The sequence below is a fragment of the Sceloporus undulatus genome, chromosome 3, assembly GCF_019175285.1.
Source record: "Sceloporus undulatus isolate JIND9_A2432 ecotype Alabama chromosome 3, SceUnd_v1.1, whole genome shotgun sequence".
Classification (NCBI taxonomy): Eukaryota; Metazoa; Chordata; class Lepidosauria; order Squamata; family Phrynosomatidae; genus Sceloporus; species Sceloporus undulatus.
In genome coordinates, this window is record NC_056524.1 from 214,454,050 (window position 1) to 214,476,645 (window position 22,596).

A 22,596-nucleotide genomic window follows, 5' to 3' on the forward strand; every position below is an offset into this window, starting at 1 on the left:
AAAACCCATCCCCATAGTTTCTCTGGAAACAGCTTGGGCTCCCCAAATTTGCTTTGCCAGAAGCCTCTCCCATTGATCTCTGAGCTCTCTGAAGGGATTCTCCCTGGCTGTCTTGGGAGACATCAAGAGAGGATGCTGTCCTGGAAAACCCATCCCCATAGTTTCTCTGGAAACAGCTTGGGCTCCCCAAATTCGCTTTGCCAGAAGCCTCCCCCAGCCTGGGGTCTTTCTTCCAAGGCAGCAAAAATGCTTTGGGCAGTTTTCTCTCCCTCAACCATCCTTCCCCATGAATAATTGCAGGACTCATAGGCACTTTAAGCGCCTCCTCATTGGTTCTTTTATAACAAATCGCGAAATTTAAAAGTGACGTTATGATGACGTTGCTTTGATTAACAGCCCCAAAATGGTGAGTGGGAACGAAATAAGGCTAAAACCAATTTATATATACACCGTTTTATTTGAATAGGAACAAAAGCGGATCACTTAAAGCGAATCAATTGGTAAATGAGAACAAAGAAAAAAAAAAGCGATTCGGAACGCGGGATAAGACCAGGGTTATTTTGAATTGATTTAACTGATACCGGTGTATTTTAAAGCGTTGTAAATCGCAAGTGGAAACAGGCTCTATTATGACTGACTACTTCCTGATAATGCTGGTGGTAGTTAGCCTGTTGTTGTGTGTAATCACTTACCAGTGTACGTCTATAGAACTGCTTCTTAGTGAGGTTTCTTAAGACAAATATGATACTCCAGTGTGATATGAGAAGTTTTATTTCTTGAAATGTCAATAAAGAAATTATGTGTCTAGACAATGAAAGTATATATTCCTTCTCAGGGTGCTGTGTGTTATGTGCCTTCAAGTTGTTTCTGATTTATGGTGACCCTAAGGTGAATCTGTCTTGAGGTTTTCTTGGCAAGATTTGTTCAGAGATGCTTGGCATTCCCTTCCCCTGAGGCTGAGAGCATGTGACTTGCCGAAGGTCATCCACTGGGTTTCATGGCTGAGCAGGGAATCAAATCCCAGTTTCCAGAGTCAACGTCCAAAACTCAAACCACTATGTACTCTAGTTTTAACTGTTGTTTGTTTTGAAATGATTTTATGGTGTTTAATTTTTGATTTTAAAAATGGCAATACCTTAACTGTGTTTTAATTTTATTGCTATATTTTTAACTGATTTTGTTTTATTGTTTTTGAACCGCCTTGAGTCCCAGACTAAGAGAAGGTGGGATATAAATGCAATAAATAAAATGAATGATCTCATTGTTTGGGCAGGTTAAAATGGAAGTAGTCTTTCAGATATCCTGCCTCTAAGCCTTTTATGGCTCTTTCAGTCAAAATAGAACCTTGAATTGTTCTTGGAACCTAATCAGAAACCAGCCCAGTTTTTCTAAGACTGGAGTTATGTGGTTTCTAAAAGGCACACCTGACACCAGTCTGGCTGCCATATTTTACATCAGCTTCAGTTTATTAAGGACAAGATGCATTACAGTGGTCTAACTGGAAGATAACTTAGGCACTATAGCCAGATCTGGCCTCCCCAGGAATGCACACAACTGGTGTGCTACTAAAGCCTGGACAAAGGCACTCCTGGCCACCACAGCTATCTAGACATAATGGAGTAGCCCTGGATACAGGGACACCTCCATTCTATGCATCATCATGATCATCGTCATCCCACCTTTCTCCTGTTTTAGGGACCTAAGGTGGCTAAGCAAATTTAAAACAGTACAAGTTCAAAACGATACAAAGCATTAAAAAATAGATGCAAAGCTTGGGAATCACATAACTAGATGAAAGTTGAACAAAGGGAAGTGTGATCCCATCCAGACTAGACTGTGATTCTCAACCCCAGGTTAGCTTTTCAACTAACCCATGACAGTTCTGTCTTGTCTGGATTGAGCCTCAGTTTATTCAGTCCTCGGCTCCACTGAATCCAGACAATGGTTCAGGAGTTTCACAGTTGCCTTGGCATCAATAGTAAAAGAGCAATATAGCTGGATATCATCAGCACACTAATGACACCCATCCCCAGCAGCTTTATTTATGTTTAAAAGCATAGGAACATTCTGTGGATGTCTATAGGCTAATGGCCAAAAGGCTTTATAATTCTCTCCCCCCGCCCCAAGCATGACCGTCTGGGAATGTTCAGCCAAAATAGTTCAAAACCACTACAAAGCAGTGGCTCAAGACCCATATCATCCCTGAAGGATACCATAATCAATGGTACTGAATACTGCTGAGAGATGCAGCAGGACTGAAAGGGATGCATTTCCTTTGTTCAGCTCCCAGTACAGGCTTTCCACTAACATGAGCAAAGTTATTTCTGTACCATAACCAAACAGGAAAGGATCTGGGTAGGGTTGCCATTTCACGGTGGTGGGCGGGACTTTCCCGCCCCCTGGGGGCGTGCCCGGTCCCGCCCCGACCCCGCCCCCGGGTGGCTGCCCAACTCTGAGCTCCCAGGGCTGCTGCCAGCCTTCTATAGAGTGCTGCCTGTGAAACATGCCTGGAGCAGCAGCAGCAGGACTGAACAAAGCAGGGGCGGGGTCTGCTGCACTGCCCTGCCTCTATTGGCCAGCCCTCTGCTTCCTTATTTGGGCATGCTCCAAATTTCCAAGCGGAGAGGGCTTTGCAGGCAAGTTGCTTTTTGTTCTTCCCCTCTTTCTCTTTCTCTTTCTCCTCCTTCTCTTCTTCTTGTTATTCCGTTTTTTTCTTCTCCTCCTCTTCCTCCTCTCCTTTTTCTTCCTTTCTCCCCCCTCCTCATCTTCTTTTTCTCTTTCTTTCTCTCTCTAAGCCCCTCTCCTCTTCTTCTCAGGGGCCCAGGGCTTCTCAAGGCTTTGCCCCCATTAGAATAGAAAAAAGGCTTTGGATCTGTCCCATAAATCCCTCCTAAGTTGAGACATACCTGGGAAAAAGAGGGAATGAGGGGTTTGTGGGGGTTGGAGGGGCAAGGAAAAGGTGGAAGGGGGGAATTGCTAAGAAGGCTTGGGAGTGGGAAATGTAGTTTGCAATGGCACAAGGGTCTGCCTATGGTCTTGCAAATGCTATGCCTGCTTGGAAGTGGGAAATGTAGTTTTCAGTGGCACAAGGGTCTGCCTGTGGTCTTGCAAATGCTATGCCTGCTTGGAAGTGGGAAATGTAGTTTGCAATGGCACAAGGGTCTGCCTGTGGTCTTGCAAATGCTATGCCGTTGGAATGGGAAATGTTCTTTGCATTGGGGGGGGGGGTGTTTCGGCAGAAAGAGAAGTACACTTGGTAGATACGAATTGATCGTGTTACGAAATTTCCGGGATACGAAAAAGTTCCATTGGAAAAAACTGTTCCGGGATACGAAGGTTTTTTCGGGTTACAAATTTTTTTTCGGTGCGAAATTCAAACGCGCGGCTTGCCAGCGCTAACGGAAAGCCCTTTTCGGCTTGCGAAATGCATCGGGTTACGAACGCCGCGGCGGAACGAATTAATTTCGTAACCCGAGGGAGCACTGTACATTTCAGCCTTCTGTCTAGGAATAATGCCAAAATGTCCTCCTCCTTCTTCGTGGTCTCTGCGAATCATACAAATGGGTTTCACTGCGCCTGTGCAGTGCTGCTCGGAACCTACTGGAATCACTGGGCAGAGTTAACTCTGCAACATATTGAAACTTTTTGGCGATAACTCCGCCCACCCGTTATAAGGCCCCCTGCCTTCCCGCTCTTTTCCCCAGTTCCTTTTTTCCGCCGCACTAGCTGCTTCAGGGAACTTTCGCTTGCTTTGCTTGCTTGGAATCACTTTCGCTTTTTGACCTCGGACTGTATCTTTCATGTGTCCTCCATTTTTAAAAAACATGTCCTACATTTGAAAATGTCGCCCTACATTTGTCCTATATTTGTCCCAGTTTGGAGGTCCTGCCTTATGGCAACCCTAGATCTGGGAAATATGGTTCATCCAAGAAAGCCTGGAGTTGTGATGCTACTTCTGGCTCTAAAACCTTACTTAAGAAGGGGAGATTAGAAACAGGATGAGAACTATCTAAAGAGGTGGGGTCCAATGAAGCTTCCCCCCCCCCCAACACACTTTAAAATCGCTTCTTTTAAAATTTATCCCTCTTTCAAAGAAGCATCTACAGTCTTCACCTCACAGCTGGGCAGCTCTGCTGTGGCAGTTCTAATCACTAAAAATGTACTTGGATTTATCCTATAAGTGGTTAGCCTTAATACTTCAAGTGACTTGTCCACAAAATCATTTTGAAAAAAACTGGACAAATATTATGTAATATCTGATGTATAGGATAGATCATAGGGGTTTTCAGCCAGTGGTACATATATCATTGGTGGGAAGCAGAAATAGTAAATGTGAGGCACAAGTTTTCAATCACAATTTTCAGTGACTAATGAAATAATAGTTTTTTGTTTGTTAGTGTTTTGTCTGAACAATACTAATGTAATTTGTATGTCCTTACAACTTCCTATAAGTGATAGATATAATAACAGAATGCTAGCAAATATAAATAAATGACTTTCCCAATCCCCGAAAAGCTGGGTGCTTTGTTTTCATCACAATGGGGCCTCATATTTTTTTGACAACAGGATTTATGGATGTAAGATACAGAAGCTTGAAAATCACTGTGATAGTTGACTGCTATCACATGTCATATGTGACACAAATTTAACCCAAATTCAATCCAGTGTCTTTCCTGCCTGCAAAGTTCGTCTCAACTGTCTATGTGGGATATTTAAAATTCAGCCACTATTTCGCTGGTTCTCACTGGCGATTTACAACGATTTAAAATACCCCGGTTCCGTTAAAAGCGATTTATAATAACACGGTAGTTAACCCGTGTTCCGAATCGCTTTTTTTCCTTCGTTCTCATTTACCAACTGATTCGCTTTAAGTGATACACTTTCGTTCCTATTAAAATGAAACGGTGTATATATAAACCGGTTTTAGCCTTATTTCGTTCCTACTCACCATTTTGGGGCTGTCAATCAAAGCGATGTCATCATAACATCACTTTTAAATTTCGCGTTTTTTTTATAAAAGAGCCAATTGAGGAGGCGCTGAAAGTGCTTATGAGTCCTGTAATTATTCGTGGGGAAGGATGGTTGAGGGAGAGAGAAAACTGGAAAGAGCTTCGGTTCCCTAAATTCGCTTTGGCCGCCCCATGGGGAAAGAATCTTTGGGAAAGATTGAATCTTTGGGGAAGATTGCGCACCCTGATGAGCAGGAGCAATGATTTTGATGTGGCACCCATTAATTGCTCCAACAACTTGAGGAAATCCTAACTTTGCAAAACTGGCCATGACTTAAGAATAAAACATATAAACAAAGCATAAGTCTTTTTTATTGACATAAACATTGAAAATCTCCTATAGAAAACCAGCACATCAGTATCAAACAGTATAAATATCAATCACTGCAGAGCTATCTAAGAATAGCGAGTAATAGAATAGGATTCCAGTAAGCAGGCTTTTGCCATCACCAGAGGCTGAGAGAGTGTGACTGGCCCATGGTGACCAAAGAGTCATAATCCAGTGCTCAAACCCCTTTCAACAAGCTGGCAATTACTATGCTATGAGAAAGAGAGAGAGAGAAATAACAAATCTTCGTACACAATATGATTATGCAAACACAATTCTTATGGGCGACTGGAATGGGGTTATAGACCCAGAACAAGACAGGAAATCTGAAAAAACTATAAAAAAGAACCAAGGGAAGCTTCCCAGATCGTTCTTTGAAATGAAAGATTTGACAGCAGTAATGGACATATGGAGAGTGAAATATGGAGGCATAAAGGACTATACATATTATTCTGAATCCCACAGATCATGGTCCCGGATTGATATGTTTATGGTAACATCAGCAATAGCACCAAGTGTGGAAAAAGTGGACATCCTTCCCAAAACTTTATCGGATCACAGTCCAATTACAATGGAAGTAAGATTTGGAAATAAGGAATTTAACTGGAGGTTGGACGAAAATCTATTGAAAAATGAAGAGACAATTAAACAAGCACGGAAACAGTTACAGTATTTTTTTGAAGAAAATCTGGACAAAGGAGTCAAACCACATATTGTCTGGGACACCTCCAAGGCAGTAATGCGAGGATTCTTTATCATGAAAAAGGCAGAAGACAAAAAGAAAAGAGGAAGAAGGATGGAGGAATTACTAAAAGAAATAAGAGCAAGAGAAACACAGTTAAAAAAAGATGCAAATCAAAAAAATTTAATAGAGGAAATAAAGTTACTTCAGAAACAACTTACAATGAACATGACAGAAGAAATGGAAAAGAAACTAAGATATACAAGACAGAGGCAATTTGAATTCGCGAATAAGCCAAGTAGATGGCTTGCATGGAAACTCAAGAAGAACAAAGAGAAGAAGGCTATATGGAGAATAAGAGACGAATCAAGGATATATACAGAACAAAGCCAAATAAAAAAAGTGTTCTACAAATTTTATAAGAAACTGTATGAGAAAAACAATGTCAATGAGAAGGAATTGGAACAATATTTAAAATCTGAAAAAATTCAAAAGATAAGTGAGGAACAACAAAAAGAATTGAATAAATTTGTTACGGTAGAAAAAATCCACTCGGCAATCAACAAATTAAGAACAGGAAAAACTCCAGGTCCGGACGGTCTCTCAGTCATGTATTATAAAAAAATGTGGGACATTATAATCAAACCACTCCAAACAGTAATAAACAACATATTAGACTCCAAAATACCTGACTCATGGAATTCGGCCTTTATAACTCTGATACCAAAAGAAGATAAAGAATTGGAAGACCCCAAGAACTATAGGCCAATTGCCTTGCTAAATCAAGATTACAAAATATTTACATCTATATTGGCGGATAGATTCAAAAAAATTCTGAATGAATGGATAAACACAGACCAATGTGGCTTCTTACCAAACAGACAAATGAAAGAAAATATAAGATATGTGTTAGATATTATCGAATATCATACAAAAAGACCTCATAGACACGCAGCCTTGATATTTCTCGACGCAGAGAAGGCTTTCGATAATTTGAACTGGGAGTTTTTATTCGGTATGTTGGAAAAAATGAATTCCGGTAACAATTTCACAAATTGGATTCGAGCGATTTATAAAGAACAAAGAGCAAAAATATTTGTCAACAATGAAACTACAAAAGAATTTCAAATACAAAAAGGTACAAGGCAAGGGTGCCCACTGTCACCGCTCCTATTTATAACGGCAATGGAGTTTCTTAACATCAAGATTAGAGAAGACAAATCAATCACAGGAATCAAAATGAGAGATTGGGAATACAAACTCAAATCTTATGCCGATGATATGGTATTAATGTTGTCTAATCCAACGGAATGTATAGATATCTTGAATGAAAAAATTAGAGAATACGGAAAATTCGCGGGGTTAAAAATCAACGAAGACAAGACTAAAATGATAACACTGAATTTGGACAAACAAGACAATCAGAAATTGATACAAATATCGGGATATAAAATAGAAGAAAAGGTAAGATATTTGGGTGTACAAATTACAAGCAAAAATTCAGAGTTGTACAAAAACAATTACGAAAAAACGTGGCAAGAAATAAAAAGAGACCTAGACAAATGGAATAAATTAAATCTATCCTGGCTTGGGAGAATATCAACAATTAAAATGAATGTTACCCCCAAACTGTTATTCTTATTTCAAGCACTTCCAATAATTACCAATGAGAAACCATTCAAAATCTGGGAAAAAGATATCAATACTTTTATATGGAAGAAAAAGAAAGCAAGAGTCAGATTAAAAATATTACAAGACAGTAAAGAAAATGGAGGATTGGCACTACCCAATTTCAAACTATATTACCACGCGTGTGGCCTGGCCGCTATCAAAGAATGGATACAACTAAAGGATGAAAAATTGCTGCAATTAGAAGGATTCGACAATGTATATGGCTGGCATGGTTACCTGATATATGACAAAGTTAAAACAAATAAAAAATTTCAGAATCACTATGTAAGAAAATCTCTTTTACAAATTTGGCAAAAATACAGAAGATTTTGGGTAAGAGAAATTCCAAATTGGACGTCGACTAATGAGGCTTTTTTCAGGAGAGAAAGAATGAAAGGCAAAGACTGGATAACATATGAGGAATTAATAGTCTACGAAAAAGGTTCAGCAAGATTGAAATGTATGGAAGAATTAAAAGATCAAGGTTACAACTGCAATTGGTACTTGTATCATCAAATACTCGAAAGATATAAGATAGATATGAAATTACAAAGGATTGAGAAAGAAGAAACTGAATTTAGCAAACTGATTAAACATAATACAGATCACTTAATCTCCAAATTGTACAAACTGCTATTAAAATATGTGATGGAAGATGAAACTATAAAACAATACATGATTATCTGGGCCCAGGATGTTAAAAAACCAATAATGTTAGCCCAATGGGAAAAAAATTGGAAAACAAGATTAAAATACACTTTGAGTTACGATATAAAAGAAAATTATTACAAACTTCAATTTAGGTGGTACCTCTCACCAATGAAATTATCCAGGATTTACAAAAACACAAACAAGGAATGTTGGCACTGTTCCTCAAAACTTGGGACTTTTTACCACATGTGGTGGGAATGTGAAAGAGCCAGGAAATTTTGGAAAATGATTAATCAAGAATTGGAAAAGATTTTAGAGATGAAAATAAGAATGGAACCAACTCTTTATCTGTTGAATATAACAGAGGACAGTGAAATAGAAAAAAGATATGGGAAACTCCTGTTCTACCTAATTGTGGCTGCAAGAATGGTATTTGTGAAAAAATGGAAGAGTAAAGTAAGCCCAACTCTAAACGATTGGAAAGAAAAGATCTTTGATATGATGACTGCTGACAAACTCACATATCTGCTCAGGGATCAAAGCAACAAAAGGTTTTTAGAAGAATGGAATCCACTAGAAAAATATATTAGAATAAAGTGATTGGAATAGTAAGTATAATATATCTTATAAAAATAATGGTGAGAGGGAATAAAGAGTAACAGATTATAAATGGTAATGAACGCAGATAAGGAGAACGATAAAAAAAAAAGGAAAAGTTATTGGTAAAAAATATTACAATTTAATAGCAATATATGTAATCAACAAGGGTGATGGTTAATAAAAAGGAGGTACAGATATAATAAGGAGCTGTAGAGAACATGACATTGGAATATGAACTAAAAGGATTTTATAAGCATGGAAAGTTTGAATTAAAAATAGTTAAAGAAAAAATATTCAGAATAAGAGACAGGAAGTCATTTTATGTTTCTTTTTTTGGTATGTATGTATGTTATGTATATTTGTATATTTGTTTTTGGTGGTTATTTGTTTATCAAAATCCCCTTTCCCTGTTTGATATGTTTTTTTTATAAATAATAAAATCTAATTTTAAAAAATAATAATAATTAGATAGGTACATTGGCTAGACAGAGAGATAGACCGGATAATTAGATAGACAGAGAGAGAGAGAGAGAGAGAGAGATGACAAATAGATGGAAAGATAGTCTGGATAGGTAGATGGGATAGTAAGATAGACAGATAGATAGATGGATGGATGGATGGACGGACGGACGGACAGACAGACAGATACATGGTTGAATGGGCAGACAGATGTACTGGACAAGTATATTAAATGGGCAGATGGATGGATGGATGGATGTATATGGGTAGATAGATACATACATGGTTGGACAGACAGAGAGACAGACAGAATACATACAGATGGATGGATAGAATAGAGAGATTTAAACACTGGCTAAACAGACTGAAATAGAATAGAATGGGCTGCAGGCAAAGCGAATTTTGGGAAAGCTCCTTCCAGAGGAACTATGGGATGGGTTTTCCAGGACATATCCCCACTTTATGGCTCCAAAGACAGCCCAGGGAGGGAGCACTCTTCCCCAAAAAAGATTCTCTTTCCAGGGTTGGAAAATGGGATCAAGGAGGAGAAGGCAGATTCCGTTTGGGAAAGAAATGGAAGGCTCTATTCCCCCCCCCCCCCCGCATCCTGCCTCTCCTCCGTTACAAATGGTGTTCAATGCACACACACACACACAGCAGATTGGGAAAGAAAGATGGAAGGCTCTATTCCCCCCCTCTCCTCCGTTACAAATGGTGTTCAATGGCTCCCCTCACACCGGGGGAAGCCTTTAAGAGTCCTTTGACAGAAAAAGGCACTTGAGCGGCTGGGACTTCAGGCGCTTAAGTGCTGAAGAGATTAAGCGCCTGTAAACAATAAAAAATAATAAAAAATAATAATCCTTGAAAGATCGCCACGGACAAAGGGGTGAGGGAAGCAAAAATGGCGACAGCCACGACGGATGGGGACAAGAAAGGGCAACTCCTCCGAGCCAGCCCCTCGCACTCCGCTCCTCCCATCCAGCTAAACCGATTTCAAAGGCTGATCGTTCCTATTGAAATGCTCCGAATCCTATCCCGAATCAAGGAAAAAATGTAGGTTCGACCCTTCTATTTTTTTAACCTGCGTTAAATGACGATAATGCAATTCAAATTATAAACCGCTTTACGATTCGATTTTAAGTAGGAATGATTGCGGGATACTCTAGAACTGTTCTAGAGTTAATTCGGTTTCCAGTAGGAACGCCTCACCTTGGATTCGATTGGAATCCCGGCGTATCTGACTGGAGACGGCAGAAAAAAGATGCAGTCAATGGTTCCTCATGCCTGGTGTAAAGGTTTGTAGTGGTTTATATAAATATCTGTAAAGTTATGTTAGATGCTATGCATTGGTTCACGATTTTAATGAGTCTGGATTTATATCATATATTTATCTTTAATGCCTGCAGAACTCATCTTTACTGGATCGTGAGGATGCCGACCTGCCACTCTGCTTTGAACAGACTGTTCTTGTCTGGATCCCACTGGGCTTCCTCTGGCTTTTTGGCCCATGGCAGCTTCTTCCTATGTTCACATGCCAGAAGAAGAAATTATCTGTCACAAAAGTTTATCTTGCTAAGCAAGTAAGAGAGAAGGGCATTAGGCTCCTCCAAATGGGGTAAATAGGTTGGGAGGCTGCAGTATTTGTTGCTGTAGTTCTCAGGGTTTTTTTAAACAGGGTTTCTGTTGACCCAGATTATTTTCTGGCATATTCTAGCACCAACTACAACACTTTATTTCCACCTTCAAGTGAATTTGTTTGTTTGTTACTGTTAAGCTCACTTCAAAAAGCAAAATAATTCATTGGAGTGCTAATACATTTTGTGGGTAATGAAGTGTGGACCTGTGTGCGACTGAAATCTGAAAGGGTGGTGTTAATTCCAGTATAATTAATTGAATTATTGAAATGTTTTATTCTGTGCTTGTTAATTTGGAATACTTATTTGTTTTCTTTGTAACCAACTTCATTTTTATGAAATATGTTGCTATATAGTTTGGGAACCCACTTTTGAGTAGAGAATCAACAGAAAAGTCTCATGGCACTTAAAAAGACAAACACATTTCACTGGCACAAGTTTTTGTAAACCAATTGCAGGAAAGAGATGTATAAATATATTGGCTTGGTTTGAGGATGGGGAAGACACATTAGCAGCACTTCAGGACAAGCCACCAAAGACACTATGCAACCTATGGATTAGTGTTTTGAAGCTGGAAAACAACTCTTAGGACTCCTCCAGCTAGCATGGCCTGTGTCCATAATGGTTAAAGGTTTCTAGGAGATTTAGTCTCGAAAAGTAACTTTTCCAAGCTCCCATTTGCTTCTTCTTCTCTTGTTTGAAAGTTCCTTGCAGCCTTGTTCTACTGGAACCTTGTGAGAGTAACAATTTGACACCTGTTTTCTTCCATTATTATTATTATTATTATTGGTATTTATATCCTGCCCTTCCAGGTGCTGACTGTGCTGCTGTCACTGCTGGCGCTAGCTGAACTGGTTTTCACAGTTGTTGAAATCTTAGGATACCACCATAATAACCCTGCTGTCCAATACACGAATCCCGCACTCTACTTGGTCACTTGGGTGAGAGTTGCTCCTTGGCAAGCTATGCACCCTGCAATAGAATGAAAGGATTGTGTTATTTATTTTCTTCCCCACTCCACCTCCCAACAATCAGCAATTTTTACCTGATCAGCTTCTGCTTGATCCACTAATTTGGGGCCCAGTTAGTACTAATTAGTCATTTTGGGAGGGAGTTCTGATTTTGAAAAACAGGAATTTTTGATGTTAAATTGTGTGTGATGAGGGAGGAGGTCAGCCTATTCACAAAGTAAATCGTTGTTCTTGTGGTCTTCCAGGAGGCCCACTGCTTCCTATAATGCCACTGGACACTGATGAAACTAATATTAAATCATCAAGTATATACCAGTTATAACCATGTAACTGGTGGGATCAGAATGTAACATAGTACCAAAGAATGCAAATTATGGCCTTAGCTATAAACTTTCAAAGGGTTGTATGAGATGATGTGGATCTGACAAGCTGGTAGTAATCTTGAGGTATGAAAGCAATAAATCTGCTTATTGAGAGCCAATTCCTTTGAAGTGAGTTAACTAGTTTTATATGTAGCTGTGCAGGACATATATATTAATATAGTGTGTTAATATATGTAGTCTTGGCACTCTACCTAAAGCTCACACTAAAATAAATCAGTGTGTTTTAATGAGGCTGCTAAAATCCCTTTCCCCCATCCTCTATTTCCGTTTTATGCTGCACCAGAATAACACAACCGTCTCTTTGAAAGTTGCTACATTCATTATTGCATCAGCTTTTGCACACACTAACATCTAAAGAAGTGCATTTATATTCATGAAAATGGATATAATGCTAAAATAAAAACTAGTTAGTCTTAAAGGTACTGCCACATATTTTTTCCTTCCCCTCCCTTCCTCCTTTTTAAGTTGCAAGAGACTAACATGGCTACTTCTTTGAAAACTAATAGATTTATTAATCTTTAAGATGACACAAGAGTCTTTGTTTTTGTTGAAATGGACTAAACATTATTATCCATCAAAATGAAGATTACCCATGTAAATGTAGATGACTACATGTTCTGGCTAGCTAATCTGAACCACAAATAAAAATGAGTTTTAGCACTGTGCAAATTCAGTATTAAATATTGTTGTTAGGAACAAAGCTCATTCTTAATTGTGTCACAATGTCATCAAGCCTTTAATTTAAATCCAGCCATCCATTTGTACTGAGCTCCCTGCAGAATGTCATTTAAATGTTAACAGTCCCTGATGATGAGCTCATCCTAGCTGCAGAGCTTGGAAAATGTATTTTTTGGCTAGCATGGCATAACTTGTTGGAGAATTTGGGGAACTGCAGTTCAAAAGGTAACTTTTCCATGGGAACCTGTTCGGGGCTGCCTTCCATTATCATGTTCCACATCCTGCCTGGTAGTATCAGTTAATGGGGCATCTCTTTCCCTTTCCTAACCCTGAAGCTAGCCTTGTCCTATAATCTCTTTGCTCTGCAGGTGCTCGTTTTCCTGATCCATGACAGTCGTCGCGTCACCATGCGCAGGGACTCGGTGGTTCTCTTCCTGTTTCTCATCCTTTCTGTCCTATGTGGCGTGTTTCAACTCCAGACTTTGATCCGACAAGCAATTCAGGTTAGCAGTAAGGGAGGTACAGGAAAGGCTAGGCAGCTCAGGATGAGAAAGGATGAGACAGTCCCATCAAAGGCTTCTTTAGCAGAAAGTTTCTGGTCCATGTACTCACTATATGTAAAGAAAACAGGGTGCACCACATTTGATTCAAGAAACTCATCTGTTGTGGCTCACTCATTGCCTTGCCCAGGGTCTGGGACTGGGAGGAATGGGAAGAAAGGGGACCTTTTTATGAAGGGTGTGTGCTGTATTTTAAACTGTACTGTGTTTTAAATGGTTTTAATAGTTTAAAAATGTAACTGTTTTATTGAGATGGTTTATTTAATGGTGTCTTAACTTTTGTTTTAGCCTCTCATGAGGCACCTTGGATCCTTTGCTGTGAAAAAAGTGGCATGCAAATCAAATAAATAAATAAATAATAAGGAAGGAAGGCCAGTCAGCCTATGGCAAAAAGAAGAGAAGGCATGGATGTCTTAGTACTCAATTCCCAGATGTTTAGAGTGTGGAAAAATTACTTTTTTTGGATTACAATGTCTATTATTATACTGACTGGGGATTCTAGGAACTGTAGTCCAAAAGATAACTTTTCTGAATTCTGTTTATTTGGCAAGTTGTAGTCTTCTCTTACCTTTGGGAAGTTGTATTAACAGAAATGTCCGCTTGCTTTCTTCTTCTGCAGGGCTCCATCACCAGTGTACCCAATTTTAGTTTTTTTGTGGCCTCTTATGGGCTTCAGCTCCTGTTGCTGATCATCTCTGTTATTTCTGACATTGCTCCTGAAATGAAGGAGGCTGCAAAAAAGGTGAGCGTCATTACAATTCTAGGCTGGTAGGATAACTTTGGAGTTGGGAATAGGCTGGGAATTCCCATGTCTCCTCACTTGGTGCAGCTTTTTTATTAGGCTTGATGGAATGTCTTGGAAGATTTTTGCATTCTCTTTCCCCATCCTTAGATAGATAGAGAATTCCTGCATGCAAACTCTCCTCTCTCTCGCTCTCTTTCATTCAAACTAACCATGTAACTTAGGTCATTCCCCCTGTGGGACTAACTCTCAAAATATTTTCTACTGAATGCTGGTTCTCCATCTTCCTGCTGTCTCAACTTTCTTTGGAAAGATGGTGAGATAAATATTTATTTTATCTGAATTATTCACTAGCTACATTAGGATGTAGCTTCTATGTAAATATGGATTAAAACCATTAGTAGACTTATGTTTTAAACTACAAACTACGAGTTTGTTGTTTTTTGGAGTCAGTCTCCTTAAGAAAGCATAATTAGACAAGAGCACATTTCTGTTACAGTCTGCCCTTTCTTTACGTGAGGGATCCGTTCCAGACTCCCCTGCATAAAGCGAATTCTGCCTATGCTTGAGACCCATTTAAATGAATGGGGTCATGTATGTGGTGGTATGGTGGTGTGGCAGCGCACGTGCACCACAGGCGCACACCCCATTATTCCCTATGGGGCGCGCCACCCCTTCTCCCAGCACAGCTTTCAACGTATGTTGAAAGCCACGTAAAGTGCACCTGCATATGATGCAGGCGCACTGTACTCTGCTAATTTAAAGCTAGACCCTAACAAGTTTTGCTTTGTTATTTTTGATATTTAAATATTTTTATTTCCATCAGAAAGGCTGAATCCTTAGGAAACTTAAATTACTCCACAGGATGAAGAATATTTCAACTGGAGCTCTAGTTATAATGGCTATATTAGGCACATTTGATGTACTTTGCACAGTAATTCACTGTGGGAATGGGTATGATATCTTCCGTATCTGCAAATGTTTTATTTTGATATGGGAAGGTGAAATAATGTATGCCTCATGACTACTGTTCCCTGAATTTTTCACTGTGGAGTCTCTTTTTCCCTGTTTTTCTAGAACCCAGAAATTGCAGCTTCTATCCTGAGCTTGATCACATTCCACTGGTACAACAGGTATGCAGATCTGGGTGGAAAAGAGAATAGGATAAAGGTGCCTGGGGTGGGGCTCAGGACTGTACACATGTCATAGAGTTCCTTGGGCTTCAGGGGCTGGAACCTTTCCCCTAGTCCTTAGAGTGAAGAGGAGGAAACTCAGAGGAAGAGCACTGCCATGATAAATGTCTGTGTGCACATATATATTTTCTCCTTTTACTGTTTTTGAATGACATCAGCAGGGACATCACCTTGATGACACCATCCCCTTGTAACATCACTAGTGACCACATCCTGTGACACCACAAGGGTTCATTCCTAGGTCTCAGGTTTTGGGGCAGAAATCTCAGGGGCTGAAATAGTTATCACCTGGCAACCCTAGCTATGCATCGTTTCTGCCATGGCTGATTCTGAATTAAGATTACTTCTGGTCAACCTTCTAGCCAGTGGCTGTGAGGATCTGAAGCTCAGCAGAAGAGTTTCATTGGAGAGGCGTGAAATTGTTCTTTGGAAGGGCAATGCCCTCCTTTTGTCCTCCCTGTCATAGCCTCATCCTTGTTGCTACCATTGAGGTGCCCTCTCCTAGGTCTCCACATGGCAAACTGTGTTCCAATGGTGAGAAACAGAGGAGGGTCAGCAAGCAGATCTTAATGGTCAATTCAGTGTCAAGAACTGGAGACTGTACTGAGCAAAGGCCACCAGTGATAGAGGGACAACTAATCTTTTGAACTGGAAGAATAATCCTTAAAGCAAGAGTGAAGCACCTTTGGTAGCAACACCGCAAAACCAATATCATTACAATAAGCGATATATGGGAATTACAATTTATGAGTAACATTAGTACAAAAAACTTTACTAAGGATTCTGTACAGTGTAGTACAGGAGGTGGTCAATCGTAGGGGTGACACCATGGGTTACCGGACCATGTGACACCAACCCTAGTGATGCCACTGTTTCCACAAACACCCTGGCCATATAGATGATCACTGGTATGAGACAGATTTGTACTCTCGTTACCATTTCTGCACATATAATTGTTGGGGCTAGACATGGCCAGAACAAAGAACTCTAAGGGGATGTTCCCACTAGGTGAAACCCCGCGTTCTGAATTGAATCCAAGGAGTGGCGTTCCTATTAGGATCCGATTTAAACCTAGAACGGTTCTAGAGCAACCCGCAATCGTCCCCACTACAAATCGAATCGTAGAGCGGAATAAAATTTTGAATCGAGTTTTCGTCATTTAACGCGCGTTAAAAAAATACTAGGGTCTGACCTACGTTTTTCCATTTATTCGAGTTAGGAACTGGAGCATTTAAATAGGAACGACAGCCTTTGAAATCGGGTTAGATGGATGGGAGGAGCGGAGTGCGATTGGGCTGGCCTTGGGGGAGTTGCCCTTTCTGTCCCCATCCGTCGTGGCTGTCACCATTTTTTCTTCCCTCACCCTTTTGTCTGCTGTGGTCTTTCAATAAGAGATAAGGATTATTTTTATTTTTTATTTTAATGGTTTACAGGTGCTTAATCTCTTCAGTGCTTTAAGCGCCTGAAGTCCCGGCTGCTCAAGCGCCTGCATCTGCAAAGGACTACAAGGCTTCTCCCGGTGGATTGCAACCTCCCCTCTGTGTGGGGAGAGCCCATTTCTAACAGAGGAGAGGCAGGAAGGGAAGCCTCCTCTCGAAGAGGCATTCCCTGCCCGCTTGGGCTCTGATCTCGCCCAGACAGGGAAGGGAAGGCTCAACATGGGGGGGGGGGATAGAGCCTTTCTCCCTCCCTTTCTCAAATGGAATCTGCTTTCTCCTCCAACCCTGGAAAGAGAATCTTTGGGAAGAGTGCTCCCTCCCTGCTTTTCCAACAGCCTCCTTCATTGATCTCTGTGCTCTCTGAAGGGATTCTCCCTGGCTGTCTTGGGAGACATGAAGAGAGGATGCTGCCCTGCAAAACCTATCCCATAGTTCCTCTGGAAAGAGCTTGGGTTCCCCAAATTTGCTTTGCCAGAAGCCTCTCCCATTGATCTCTGTGCTCTCTGAAGGGATTCTCCCTGGATGTCTTGGGAGACATGAAGAGGGGATGCTGTCCTGCAAAACCTATCCCGTAGTTCCTCTGGAAAGAGCTTGGGTTCCCCAAATTCGCTTTGCCAGAAGCCTCCCCCATTGATCTATGTGCTCTCTGAAGGGATTCTCCCTGGATGTCTTGGGACGTCTCTTGCTTTATTTGGCTTTCACTCTCTCCTCTCTCTTAGGTCTGCAGCCTCTTGACGCTGGGATCGTTCTCTTTTCCCCTTTTCTGTCTTGTGTCTCTATCCCACTTAAACTGACTGCCTTCTCCTCCTTGATCCCATTTTCCAACCCTGTGTGTGTGTTTGCACACATGTATATATATATGCATATGAGTGTGTGTGTGTGTGTGTGTGTATATATATGTTTGCTATATAAAGTAATTATAAAGTAACAACTTTTTGAATTTATGAAAAAAGCCTCATCTGTAGTTCCAAACCCACTGTAGAAATAATACAGTTTGAGACCCCTTAACCTGCCCTGGCTCAGTACTAAGGAATTATGGGAACGGTTGTGTTTGTGAGACATTTATCCTCCTCTGCCAGAGAGTGCTGGTGCCATAATAAACTACCATTCCCAGGATTCCCTAGCACTGAGTTATGGCAGTTAATATGGGGAGACGCAGAAGAGGACGTTTGAGCGATTAAGTGCCTTCATTGGTCCATTTGGAAAAAAACCCGCCAAAAATACATCAATTCACAGTCAATGAAATGGAAACGATGCCAAAAGATACATCGCTTCCAAATATTCCAGATTAACGTTACGTCATTCTGACGTACTATTGATTGACAGCTCCAAATAAGGTATGGAGGAGAAGAATCGCTTTATTTAAACACCGATTTCATGCCATGTAGGAACGATTGCAGGTAAAAACTTCGATTTAAAAAACCAGATGGGAACGAAGAATAAAATCGATTCGGAACGCGGGATAAGTAACAGGGTTTGAGTGCCTGAGAGAATTCTATGTGTCTTACAGTATAGTTGTGAAAGGCTATCGGAAGCCATTAGAAATGGAGGATGTCTGGGAATTGAAGGATGCAGATAAGACCCAGAAAGTTTTTGGCACATTTGAGAAGCACATGAAAATTGGTGTCAAAAAAGCCCAGAGGGCTCTGGAGATCCGGCAGAGAAAGAGGAAACAGCACCCAGCAGCCACTGACTACAGGAATGGGCTGAGCAAGACACAGAGTCTGGACGTTTTGGTTCTGGTAAGTAATGGGGTTGGGGTAAATGACTCTACGGGCGCATTCACCTTTTTTGTCCCAAAGAGATCTGGCTCTCCCTTGTGACACAATACCGAGTTGCTGTTCCCACTACGTTTAGCATGATCAAATCTCTTCAAGGCATTTAAATACTGCTTGATATTCACATTGACACCATGTCATTCCAAAATGGAGGTGCCTTCATTTACTGGAATGATCTCACATGACCTGGATTGAGCCGGTAGTGTGATCATACTACCAAAAATCTGAATCATTGCAACACCAAAAAAAGAAAAAAGAAAAAGAAAAGAAAAAAAAGATGCAATAAGGGATCCGATGCCAAATGCACTGGGTTAAGTGGGTGTTTTCATGCCCTCCCCCACTGCATCGAGTGCAGTTGGGGAAAGTGTGAATATCATGAAAATAACCTGGGTTCTACACCAGATTATTTTGTAGTGTGAATGCAGCCTACATTTCCATTCCAAATCCTGTGATTGATGTGCGGGAAAGAATGAGAAGGCTTCCTAGATGCAAGATTCTTCCTTCTGACATAACATACCAGTTCTGGAAGCATTTTGCAGGGACCACTTTGGGATTGGGTGGTAAGAGAAAACTCTCTGTGGGCCACTCAGCCTGAGGAATGTTTGCTACCAAGTGTAAATGCTGCTCTGAATTTAGGAAGAGAAAGAGAAAAAACAAAAGAAAAAGAGTGCCAAAGGAGACTCCAAAAGTGACTACGCTAAAGGATGGCTGATGTTTGCTGTAATTCGAACCTTTAGTGGAAACCTTCTGCAATCGGTAGCATTGAAGCTGATACATGACCTACTGGTGTTTGTGAGCCCACAGCTGCTGAAGTAAGTCCCTACTCCAGGTTTTATTCTAAGCTTTCCTAGTTTTTTGGGTGAATGGGTGTCATAGATGGTGTATACTCCATGGGAAGGGGTACATACACTACTTCAGTTTATATGAATTCTCAGGCACACCTAGAGCCTCTGAAGTAGGGAGAAATGTCTTTATTTTAAGGTTAAAGAGTCCTCATATAAGAAAAATGGCCAATGCACTCTTGAAAATAGCTGCAGCTTGAGCTTTGGTGTGGCTTCAGGATATAGTTCTTGGAAGGATTCTGGTAGGTTGTTGCAGGGTGAGGAGCCAAGCAGGGTTAGAGGCCCAAAGAGCAAGCAACAAACACAAGCAAATTAATAAAGAGAAGGTATCTGCCAAGACACAAAAAGGTGCATCATATCAGCCATCCCAAGCCCGCCCTTTTCCATACCAACATGTCTGGCTTTCCCATTTGTAGGAGGGCTCAGCTCCCTCTAATTCCCCCTTGGCTTACAAGTCTCTTGGGTGTCCTCCCAACCCAGGCAACATTCCCACTTACCTCTTGATTTGATTCGTGAACCGATTCCTGAAACCAGCTTAGCAAACACAGTGGTTCCCACTATGTTTGCACTGGTTTCAAGAATCGATGCAGGAAGCGACAGCCGCGGCTTCCCCATCATGCTTTGCTCTGTCCTCCTGGCCATACTGGTAGGCCAGGGACAGAGGAGAGGCCAGGGCAGAAGGAGAGAGGCAGGCCGGGATGACTGAGGCACACCAGGGCGGAAAGAGAGAGATAGGCTGGGAAGACAGAAGACAGAGGACTGAGGATGGTAGGCATGGAGGTATGGTCAGTAGTCTGGGGAAGCCACTGCCAATGGGAACCAGGGGGATTTGAATCCGCCCTGGTTCCCACTGGGCTGAATCAATTTATTTCCAAATAAGTTGATTCAGCCCCAAAAGACCCTGATTTAACCAGTGTCTTTTTGACGCAGGTTAAATGGGTCAAAACCATGGCCCCCCTTTCTGCTTCAGCAATTCGGACTGAGTGGGAACTATGGTGGTTTAAACTGGATCTTTTCCGATCATGATCCGGTTTAAACCATAGTGGGAATTGGGTAAGAAAGGTGTCAGTCTAGTGTTGCCCAAGTCCTTTTTCATCACTCTTTATTCTTCTGCAACTCGGGTCTAAACGTCTATCTGAATGTTTAGGATGTTTCAAAAAGATAATGGCCTGTTACAGACAGCCAAAATAAAGCTGCTTCGAGTCACAGTAGAGATATGGTGTTTCAATGATACATGTGTCCTAAGAGTCCAGAAGTCGCACCAAAGCCACACTCCAGCCCTAAGGACTGGAGCGTGGCTTTGGTGTGGCTTCTGGTCTCTTAGGATGCATGCATCATTGAAACACCATACCTCCACTGTGACTCGAAGCAGCTTTATTTTGGCTGTCTGTAACAGGCCAATATGTCACATATAACTTCTCTAATGCCTTGTAGTAATAAAGGTTGGCTTCTAAAAAAGGATGTGCATGTACAGGCACATGCAAACACACAAAGACACTGAAGGTCTTCAAACCTTAAGCATCTGCCTTCTTCCTAGTTGTAATAAAACCATTAGCTTCTATGACATCCTTTTGACAATATTATTTTGTGCTTTGTGTACATGGTTCTTTATAGGACATATCATCCTCTTTGCACTTACTAGACTAATCACCATTTCGCCTTTATACTTTAAACTGCCTTAGCTAGATATGGCTCTAGTGCATGCTCATAAAACAAACAGTTTATACACTCCTGCTTTAAATCATTACTTTGATATGGCTTTATAGATGAAACACATGCTGAGAGGTAGTGACATCTCTATGCTTGGGGTTTTTAAATTGGTTTCTGAGAAGGAATTTGCACTGTGCATGGGGATGATGTTCAGGGCTAAATGGTGTGTGTACTTCAGGTGTGTAGTCTGTTCATGGTTTTTCAAGGGTGGCATTTATGGTGATGAGATCTGATTATCTTCTCTTTCATAGGCTGATGATCAATTTTGTGTCAGATCCAAAGGACTACCTTTGGCATGGCTACCTCTATGCATTACTGTTGTTTGTAACTGCCCTGGTACAGTCCATCTGTCTGCAGCAGTACTTCCAGTTATGCTTTAAATTGGGCATGAGTGTGCGCACTGCTCTTATGGCTGCCATCTATAAGAAGGTCAGTTGTAGTTGTTGTTCTTGCTGTGTATCTTCAACTCATTTCCGATTTATGGTGACTCTAAAGCATATCTATCGAGGTGTTTTCTGGGGCTGAGACTGTGTGACTTGCCCATGGTCACCCAGTGGGTTTCCATGGCAGAGTGACAAATCAGTCCCTGATCTCCAGAATCATAGTCCAATGCTCAAACCACTATACCATGCTGGTTCAGTGGGGTCCCTGGGGCTGCTTTCACTTCTGTCGATTTATTTGGATTTATTCCTCCAACCACCATCTTGAGGGGGAGAGAGGCCAGGCCTGGAAGACAAAGAGCCCTCCTCCAACCACCATCTTGAGGGGGAGAGAGGCCTGGCCTGGAAGACAAAGAGCCCTCCTCCAACCACCATCTTGAGGAGGAGAGAGGCCTTGCAATTTTTTGTATTGTTTTGCAATTTTAATGTACACCGCTATGATCATTGCGGAATAGCGGTCTATAAATAAAAAAAATTAAAAAAATATTTGCAGGGAGCTGGGCTTAGCTGTACCAGTAGCAAGGCCACGGCAGAGAACTGAAAGGGAGCTGTAATACTGCTGCTTGTGGATGTTCAGGCTGTTCTTCCTGAAAGACCTTGGAAATGTTACAAGGGTTTTTGGGCTGTAGCTCTCAGAATCCACATAGATATATTGGCTGGGAATTCTGGGAGCTGTAGCCCCAATAAGTAATGTTCTCAAGCTCTTCTGCCTGCCTGGCTGTCTGCTTCTGGCTGAAGAAATTGTTTGCAAAAGCTACTTTTTCACAATTGATCTCCCAGAAACTGCTATCCTTTCAGCCAGCCAGCATTCCATTTCATGCCGGCT

General features: G+C 41.1%; 1 protein-coding gene across 3 annotated transcripts in view; it reads left to right on the top strand.

Annotated features, from left to right (window-relative positions):
• Window positions 1-22,596, top strand: part of ABCC2 (ATP binding cassette subfamily C member 2) — a 63,697-nt gene that overhangs the window by 4,363 nt on the left and 36,738 nt on the right. For 2 of the 3 annotated variants that reach the window (XM_042457818.1, XM_042457819.1), the window contains exons 2-9: window positions 10,807-10,980; window positions 11,847-11,975; window positions 13,435-13,569; window positions 14,246-14,368; window positions 15,446-15,501; window positions 18,511-18,742; window positions 19,415-19,590; window positions 21,582-21,759. In XM_042457818.1, the coding sequence (XP_042313752.1) occupies window positions 10,807-10,980; window positions 11,847-11,975; window positions 13,435-13,569; window positions 14,246-14,368; window positions 15,446-15,501; window positions 18,511-18,742; window positions 19,415-19,590; window positions 21,582-21,759 (1,203 nt within the window). Of the gene's footprint in view, window positions 1-10,806; window positions 10,981-11,846; window positions 11,976-13,434; window positions 13,570-14,245; window positions 14,369-15,443; window positions 15,502-18,510; window positions 18,743-19,414; window positions 19,591-21,581; window positions 21,760-22,596 lie in introns of those variants that run through there. The other variant, XM_042457822.1, reaches the window with a different exon arrangement.